The 9875-nt window shown below is 36.4% G+C and overlaps 1 protein-coding gene across 2 annotated transcripts in view; it reads left to right on the top strand.

Moving 5' to 3' along the window:
• The window catches only part of LOC107550307 (SUMO-conjugating enzyme UBC9-B), a 4539-nt gene extending 930 nt beyond the window's left edge, over positions 1-3609 (top strand). For both annotated transcript variants that reach the window (XM_016231575.1, XM_016231576.1), the window contains exons 2-7: positions 1591-1685; positions 2094-2177; positions 2450-2522; positions 2621-2730; positions 3022-3101; positions 3194-3609. In XM_016231575.1, coding sequence (XP_016087061.1) covers positions 1620-1685; positions 2094-2177; positions 2450-2522; positions 2621-2730; positions 3022-3101; positions 3194-3254 — 474 coding nt within the window. In that variant the 5' untranslated portion in view covers positions 1591-1619 and the 3' untranslated portion in view covers positions 3255-3609. The remainder of the gene's footprint in view (positions 1-1590; positions 1686-2093; positions 2178-2449; positions 2523-2620; positions 2731-3021; positions 3102-3193) is intronic.
• Positions 3610-9875: the final 6266 nt, after the last annotated feature.

Here is a 9875-nt window from a genome sequence, read left to right as displayed (position 1 = left end):
AAGCCACACTTTTTTAGTTTGATTAAACGGTAGTTTTTGGATGCGTAGGTTATGAGAACCGTGCATATAATTTTTTTTTTTAGCATTTTCGCTTCTCCCTTTATATTTAGTTTTTTTACTGTGCACCTTATTCAATATATTTTAATTTGCCGCAAATGATGATAATGAACATGCTTTTAATGATCAAGTCTGCATGAAATAAATTCCCCTCATCTGGTTTCTAAATGCATATTTTACACTAAAAATATGGAACACTATTGAATTACTATTACAGGCGTTTGACCTGTATCTTTTTTCTGATTTTAAATTGTTGTGTTTTAGGGTTAACAGAACATTAGTACAATTAAAGGATAATGTCCTGGCAGAAAATTTCCTTTTTTAATTTTTTTTGAATGCCATGTGCATATGTTCTGGGCCTTGAGCTTCTGGTGAAATGACAGACTTGCATTCATTTGAGTGCAGTGCCCACATTTCAATATCTTAATCAACAACCAATGGACAGAACCAAGTCCCGTCCTACATATTACTGTTTAGATAATCTATTATGCTGTATGTCGCAATACTGATTTTTATTTTTTATATATATATATATATATTGCTCCCCTGTTTCATTTTGGCTTTAATAACATCGACAGCCTCTGAAGATACTTAAAAATGCCCCACCACCCCCAGATGTGTAGTTTGAGTACATGGTGTTATTGCATAGTGCACATGTATTTCTCTTCCTTTTCCACTTAACCTTTAAACTATTTTCTTACAGTAGTTTGGTTGTCGTTGAAAGTGTAAGAATTGTAGATCATGCCCAGCTCTGATTAGTGTTTTTTTTTTTTTTTATTATTATTCATGAGGAGTATAAAAACTAAGGTTATTAATCAGGAAACCTTTTTGCGGTTTGGGTGTATTTCATGTCATTGCATTGAAGAGAGAGCTGCACTATTCCTCCTTTTAGAAACCCCAGAGGACCAGGTTTTAGAATTGTATTAAATGGGGAAACCTATTAAATTGTTGATGTTATGTGTGTATTACAACCAATTAATAACTACTGGTAAAATTAGAAAGTAGAGTTCACATACTGTACATAATCAGTAACCTAATGTTGAGAAAAGCCTTTTGTATGATTTAGTCAGATCATGTACTAATGGAGATTGTGAAATGTACAATCATTCTGCATTAAACAGCGGTGTATTGTTGCGTATCACTATTGCTACAATTTCACTGGCGCATGCTCTTATAAAATAGAAACTAAAAAGCTCTCAATATTTGAGACACTATGGTGACACTTCTTCATTGGTGTGAACCCAGTGTGGTTTTAAAGGTTTACCTTTTATGGTAGTCTCAACCAATTGGATGAACAACATTTTCAATTTTGTTTATTTTATTAAAGGCCAGAATGCAATACAAATCTGATCAATATTATTTGGAGTTTTTTTTTCCCCTCTCCCCAGTATTCGGTCTTGTAATAACTTTTAAAGGCTTGATATAAAGTTGATTATTGACAAAATGCAGTTTTTGAAATTGCACACTGACTGTGCGTAGCTTTACAGACACATGCTTCTTATTTAAGAGAAAAACATTGTCCATGTTTTCCAGATTTTCCATCATTTTGTGGGCCACAAGTCATGTCTGGTATAGCATTAAGTCGTCTCGCACAAGAACGGAAGGCTTGGCGGAAAGACCATCCTTTTGTAAGTATGCAACGTTTCCGATCCTAGATGTGCAGCTGCTCTACAGAAATTCAGAGAGAGACGGAGAGGTTTGTTCCACTGAAGTGTTTGAGATGCAACAGATTTAGAGTACATGTATCAGTTTCCAATCAATTACATTTTTAGAAAACTTAATAATTTAGAGTTTTCGTGTTAACCTTTGGAGGAAGAGCACTGGAGGGGAGAGTGTTCCATCTGTGGAGGAGAAACTGTTATTTTAAGATGTCACCATTTATAATTTATTCTGCTGAGAAGTCACTATTGAAACTGTTGGGGTGTGTTTGCTCACACAAATGAGACCACAGATTAAAGAGTTTCTATAGTCTGACGTTTTTGAAACCTTTGCAGCCACCCACAGAATTTATTTTATTTTTTTAATAAACCCCTCAGGGTTTTGTAGCTGTACCAACAAAAAATCCTGATGGAACTATGAACCTGATGAATTGGGAGTGTGCCATCCCTGGAAAAAAAGGGGTAAGTGTCAATCTGGATGTAATGTTTCTATTCAAAATGTAATGTTTGTGTTCTATGAATACCACATTAATATTGAAGTTCATAAGACCCATTACTATTTACAACTAGTATTTGCTTTCATCTTGAATGTGTCTTCTGTGAACTCTGTTTTCTATTTTATTTATTTAATTTTTTTGTGGTTTGGAAAAAAAACATGTTTCGGACCTTGTATGCCCTTGTATTTATTATGAATGAAGATAATGGTAACTTAACCATTTTTTTTTTCTTTTCAGACACCGTGGGAGGGAGGCTTGTTCAAACTTCGGATGCTGTTCAAGGACGACTACCCTTCCTCTCCACCAAAGTGTAAATCAGATGTTTAGTGGATCTAATCCTTTGTTTGTACTTTGTAGTATGCACATTGTGTCTAATTATGGCTGGTTTTTATAATGTGACTTCTACAGGTAAATTTGAGCCCCCTTTATTCCATCCGAATGTATATCCGTCTGGTACCGTATGCTTGTCTATATTAGAGGAAGACAAAGACTGGAGGCCTGCCATTACAATCAAGCAGGTAAGCTGTAAAGGTTGGATCCTTAAAGGTTGCACCACTTTGTAAATTGACGGATGCGTTGTTAAATGCTCTTTAAATGGAACAGCCAATAATAAAGTGTAGTTCAAGATTGTTTAAGGATGAATTATATTTTCATTGGATTTCATTTTCAGGTTTTTGTTTTCTAAATTGCACTTCAAAAGTCATTGATTTGTGGTGCATCTCAAAATCTCCCTTAAACCAAGTCTTCCATGCAATCCTGAAGAGGGCAGTGTTCTCTCATAAAGCTCCGCAACTGATTTCTATTTCTAGATCTTGCTAGGAATCCAAGAACTCCTTAATGAACCAAATATTCAGGACCCCGCACAGGCCGAAGCATACACAATTTACTGGTACGCACCTCCAGCTCAATATAGTCTTGCCTGTTGACACTGAAATGATTATTGCCTCTGTTATGAATCTTGTGTTTGCGTTTCTGTTTCAGCCAAAACAGAGTGGAGTATGAAAAAAGGGTCCGAGCACAAGCCAAAAAGTTTTCGCCGTAAACCACAAGATTTCGCACTGTATTGGAAATGGGTTTTGACCAGGTCTCCTTGCCCCTGTTACTCCCTCCTTACAAATCATATCCACTTCATACTAATTTACTGCTGGGCTTAAAGAAATGAATGTGTCGTGCCATTGTCAAGCCACTTATGCTTGTCCTAACAAACTCTTCCTGGGGGTTTTAAATTTGGCCTTTTGTATAGTACATTTTTCCTTTTGCATTTGGGCAGCAGAGATTCTCACACAACGTTGAGTGAGTTGTGGATTTTTTTCTTTTCGGTGGGTGGGGTTACTTGGTAACAGTGCTACATCTTTGCAAAAAAAAGGCACAAACATCCACATGCAAAAGAAACAATATTCCACTTTTTCTTTCCACTCAACTTTCTGTTAACATGCTTGGATACAGCACTCTGTGAACAGCCAGCTTCTTTGGCAATGAATGTTTGTGGCTTACCCTCCTTGTGAAGGGTGTCAATGATTGTCTTCTGGACAACTGTCAGATCAGCAGTCTTCCCCATGATTGTGTAGCCTAGTGAACCAAACTGAGAGACCATTTTGAAGGCCCAGGAAACCTTTGCAGGTGTTTTGAGTTGATTAGCTGATTGGCATGTCACCATATTCTAATTTGTTGAGATAGTGAATTGGTGGGTTTTTGTTAAATGTGAGCCACAATCATCACAATTAAAATAACCAAAGACTTAAACTACTTCAGTCTGTGTATTGAATTTCTTTAATACACGAGTTTCACAATTTGAGTTGAATTACTGAAATAAATGAACTTTTCCACGACATTCTAATATATATGCATACATACCGAAAATTGTGAATTTGAGTTCACTCTTGTCTTTGGCGCTGCAGTATGCATGACAACTCTGGAAACTGTTGTTATTGATGGCAGTAATTATATAGATTTTATTGTTGTTGTTATTATTGTCATTGAGTTAAATTGTCAGAAATTAGAAAACATTAAAAATCTGATTTAATAATTGTGTAATAAGTGTTTTATAAAATGTCAAGTAGTAGACCGAAATTGGAAAAACAATTTTATCAACTTATAACTAAAGAAAATTAGTAGTCATGGTCAAATTTTGGCAGCGACAAATGTGTTAATGAGAATTATGAGAGAGTCCACTCCCTTGGTTGAAAAGCAACCCCACACATGGATGGTCTCAGGTTGCTTTACTGTTGGCACATCACAGGACTCATGATAGCCTTCACCTTTTTCGAACAATCAATTTTCCAGATGTTCCAAAGAGTCGGAAGGGAGCTTCATGAGAGAAAATAACTGCACCAGTCTTCTGCCGTCTAATCCTTGTACTTCCTGCAGAATTTCAGTCTGTCCTTGACGTTTTTCTTTGAGAGAAGTGGCTTCTTTGCTGCCCTTCTTGACACCAGGCCATTGTCAAATTCTTGGCCTCACTGTGCGTGCAGATCCTCTCACACCAACCTGCTGCCATTCCTGAGCAAGCTCTGCACTGCTGCTGACACGATTCCATAGCTGACTCCTCGAGTGGAGACTGTTCTGGCACTTGCTGGACACTCTGGGATGTCCTGAAGACTTTTTCACTGCAGTCGAACCTCTCTCCTTGAAGTTCTTGATCCGGTAAATGGTTCTTTCAGGTGCAATATTCTTTGTAGCAATTTCCTCGCATGTGAGGCCATTTTGATTCAAAGCGACGATGGCTGCATATGTTTCTTTGGAGGTAACTATTGGTAACAAGAACACAATGACTGGAAGTGCTTCTTCACTCCTTTTATAGCAATCAGTCTGCTCTTGCAATCTAATTAGTATGATAGTGATTTCACCTGACTAGTACTCATCCACACTTTCATGTTCTGCTGATATGATTAGTCAATTAATGTTAGCTGGTCATTTTGCGTCAGGATAAAAAAAAAAAAAGCTGTGAAATTTGTTTTTGTGAAAAGTTCTTTTTTGACCAATTAAGCTTTTAGCAATTATTTAAAATGTATCTGATCACTCTACACAATCTAGAAACAATGTGAATGAACACCACAACGTCTTAAGCAGCAAACTTTGCAAAACACAATTTGTCACTGCCAAAACTTGGCCATGACTGTAGATGCCAGAAAACTGAAACTATTGATATTTAATTGTTTAAATTACTAAAGACGTTTCATTTAAATGTGTTAGTAATCTGCATATCAATTTAAATTCGTGGTATTCGTGATAACATCAATTCTTCCTTTTTCTTTTTTCAACATTATACAATTTGTGATCTTCGAAGTTTTATGACTCATGTTTTGAATATGATAGTGATATTGTAATCAGTCTGACAGTGAAGTGCCATCTTGAGTAGTGAGAATCTTGCATTTCATAACAGGAACACTGGTGATATTAATTAGGCTTTATGTATATGTTTTGTAGTCTGAATGAGATCAATTTTTATAAATTAGAGGCATTGTATGTGATTAGATGGAACTTATGTAGTGGTGGTACCTGGTTTGAGAATCAATCCGAATAAATATTAAGGTGTTCATTTATTATTGCCATCAGATTTAGCAGAAGCTTTCTAGGCTCGATGCTGCCTATAGCAGCTGCAGACCAGGACCCCTACTTGGAAGGTCAGTGTTTTGTTGGGCTGTTTGGAGGGATCTAACAGCCAGACACCCATGAGAAATATGCCCACTATTGAATGTTAAAGGTGTAACAATGGCTGGCCTTGAATTTGCTAAGACTCCCAATTGAAATGAGAAGTTAAATCAGGGGAATTTCCATTAGGGATGCACCGATATGAAAATTTTGGCCGATACCGATAACCGATTATTCTTTATTTTTGAAAGCCGATAACCGATATGTTGGCCGATAAATCTATATCCAAATTGTTATATACTTTTTGAGAGCCTGATTACAAAAAAGGTCTCATCATTAAAAGCCACATCCCAAACACTTCAACATAAGCAGCCTAGTTTGAACGGTGTACGTTTTATTAATTATATACAATGCAAATGACAGTTCTGCAATGCAAATTAAATCATTAACAGTGCTCTACCCACATCCTCGACATTGATGCAATTCTCCCCATTTCTGGAAAAGTGGCGTTGATTATTTTTCTCAGTCATGTTTCTGAGTGGCTGATTGCCATTTAGAGACCTTTTACTCCTGACATCAATTTCATTTCTGAATGACTTAGTTTCTCTGTATTCAGAATCGCTGCATGTAATATCCATTTAGTAATCACTGGATGTAATGGGAAAATTGTAGCCTACATGTTCAGGTGTCACAGACAGTCCAATACCAGGAAGAGAAATACCGTTGATGCATTATTGCATTGCCTTTCCAAACCAATGCTAGATCTTATTGCATGTTGTTTCACTTTAAAGTAAAGCTGTATTTGTTTTAAAGATGCTGTGCATGGGGTCGGTGCTTCACATCTGATCCAGCTGGGTTAGAGCACTAATGTTGTGCCCATGGAAACAGATGGAAGGGTCATTGTGAACCTTTTCCTCTGATCAAAAACCAACATCTATCTGCAGTCGTCCACCAAGGGACCTACTACACATTATATAATGTCAAGAAGCTGTCATTTATATGGTGGCAATTGAATTCTCTGTGTATACTGATGCGTTGGATGAAATGTACGAGTTATTTTAATGTCAAGAAATAACTTTTCTGTATTTGTGTCTGACTGTTTATTGAGCCGAGCTTTGTTATTCATCACCTTAGACTTGACGTTCGTGAATCCTTTCGAATTAACTACATTCTGCATGAATGACTCATGAAATGTGATTTCAGATGCATCCAGGTACAATAACAGACTTATTCAATTAGCAACATGCCCAACATTTGGCAGTTCTGTGTTTTTAATGAACAAATGCTTTGTACAACCAAAATAATTAATGGAAAAGTATGTGAGCACTTATGTCTAGTATCTAGCAGAATTAAACTGTTTTAGCCATTGATGTAGCCCTGCAGTACACTCAGAAAAAAGGTAGGCTATAAAAGCTGACACTGGGACAGTACCCTTTCAAAAGGTTTAACTTTGTACCTTATCGACCCACAAAAAGTGCATTGGTGCTTTAAAGGTACATTGTACAAATTAGTACCTAAATGGTATATAGTGCCACAGGGACAGCTTTTTTCCTCCTGAGAGTGTGGGTTGAAGTTACTATTATTATTGTTTATTTATTTTGTTCTGGACCTTTGGTGTGAATCTATGAAGCTTGTTTCCACCATGGGATAAAAATGTGTGTGTATATATATATATATTTTTCAATTCTGACCTTTGCTCGCAATTCTGAGTTTATATCTCACAATTCTAAATCTTGCAGTTTTCCCCCAATGAATTCGGAGTTCACATTTCACAGTTCTATAGTTTTTTTCCCCTCTCACGATTCAGACTTTACTTCTTAGAATTGTGACTTCATATCTTGCTACTGTGAGATAACATCTCACAATTCATAAAGCTGGAGGGGGCTGAAATAGATTTTGTAAACCCCTTATTAAAAATAGATATTACAGAAAGACAATCATATAAAAGCTTGTTGCAACTTTATATTTTGCACTTCTAACCTTATATCTTACAACTGACAATTTTTCTCAGAAAAAAAGACAATTGTGAGTAAAATCTTAGAATCGCAATGTATAAAGTTGCTTCTATATGATTGTTTCGGTCATATTTATTTTTTTAATATAAAACGTACGAAATCTATTTCAGCTTCCTCCAGCTTTCCTTTATGTATGGAAACCTGTTTCTGCTGCAGAATTAGAAGAGGTCATTGCCATTTTTATTTCTCCCATTTTACTTTATATTTAATACTTGCAACTTGTATATCCAAGTTGTAACTTAATGTCTTGAAATGTAATTATAGCTCAGTTCCAAAAAAAAGAAGAAATAAATAATTGAAATAATATTTCGGTATTTTTTTCTTTTTAAATTCTAAGGTCTTCTACAAGAAAGCAGTTTTCTATCTTATGCAGCTTTTCTTTAGATTATGTAATGTTCTTTGAGGCTCTATCATACGATCACTTGTGGCAGCACTGAATAACCCCCTAATATATGACTGCTTACTATTATACAAAGGAGGAGACGCCTGTGCGATGACGATTCAATCCACGAAAGCTTTGAGTGCAGTCTATGAGGGAAGCTTGAAAGAAATATTTCCATTTGATCCTTTCAAACTGATATATTTGAATACAAAACAATACTTTGCACCACAAGTGGGCTGGTGGAAGTGGAAACCTCTAGAGCTTCAAAGGACCCATCAATTGCAGTGAATGGCTATTTATGAAGTCCAGGCCCTAATTCTTCATGTTACCAGCACTCAGCGTTTGCAGGAAAACAACACAGTAGCATCCTGTTCAAATCTAATTCATTCTGACCCGACCACTTAGCGTGCACTCAAAAAGAAAGAAACCTGTGTGCTGTAGTCCAGTGGATCTCATTACATTGGGTTATGGCTCAATAACAGGTTTTTACGACTTTTAACATGTTTTAGTTGTTGTGGAAAGTCTGTTTCAATGCTAATGCATCTATAAATGACTAAATTGGACATATTAGATGTAACTAGTCAGCACTGGAGCCAAATGTATCGAAACAGAATGAGCTGTTGGCTGTAAATTAAGTTTTTCTACTAAATTAGCTAAAGTAGTTTAACTGTATTCAAACTATACTCTAAAATAATGCTGCTAAATACCACTAAAGGTGGTTCATTGGCTCGTAATCATAGGGGAACCAGTTTAAGTGCTATAGGCTAGCACCTATCTTTGAAGTTGCTCTGTAGAACCATAAGAGGAACACCTTTCTCCAAAAAAAAAATCAGTCAACCCTTGTCAGACACTTTTCTTGAGAGTGTGTGCAAGGTTTGAGATCAATTCAGTAGAACTCAATAGTTGCTATTTCATCGTTCACAGACTTCTCAGTTCTGCTTTCTCAGCTAAGTATCAAATTTGTGTCAAATGTTTCTCCTAAAATTCCTGATGTACAATATAAATAGACATTGCTGATACAGTAAAAGTAAAGAGCTATAAAATGAATCATCTCAGATCATTTGATTTGGGAGACTTTGATGAGAGCTCATAATGAGATCTGACATTTGAAGACTTATCTGAGACTTATCTTAGCAACTTAGCAAATCAGAACATAGATTGATACATTGTTTTTAAAGGGGTTATATGATGCGATTTCACGTTTTCCTCTCTCTTTGGAGTGTTACAAGCTGTTCGTGAATAGATAAGATCCTTGAAGTTGCAAAGACTAAAGTCTCAAACCCAAAGAGATATTCTTTATAAAAATTAAGACTCGTCCACGCCCCCCTAAAACGCCTCGTTTAAACATGTCTACATCAGTGTGTGGGAAGATTTGCATAACGCCGCCCAAATGTTCACACAAAGAAAGAAGGCGTAACTTTATTGTTGCTGCCACCACCGCCGCCATGTTGTGAAGACGCTGTGTGTTTCGTTGTGAAAGCGAAAATACTTTGTTTGGTCTTCCAAAAGAGGACACGACTAGAAATCAGTGGTTAAGTTGTATTTACAACACTGTTCTAGAACAAGTTCAACCCAAATATTCAGATGTGTGCAGCACATTTTATGGAGGACTGTTTCCTGATCCTGGAAGAGTAGACTACAATACCGGCTGTTCTGACTCACAGACTGTAAGTAC

This window comes from Sinocyclocheilus grahami, unplaced genomic scaffold (genome assembly GCF_001515645.1).
Source record: "Sinocyclocheilus grahami isolate Dianchi unplaced genomic scaffold, SAMN03320097.WGS_v1.1 scaffold395.1, whole genome shotgun sequence".
NCBI classification, from domain to species: Eukaryota; Metazoa; Chordata; class Actinopteri; order Cypriniformes; family Cyprinidae; genus Sinocyclocheilus; species Sinocyclocheilus grahami.
The sequence above is the reverse complement of the archived record's forward strand: the minus strand, read 5'-3'. Positions and strand labels throughout refer to the sequence as shown.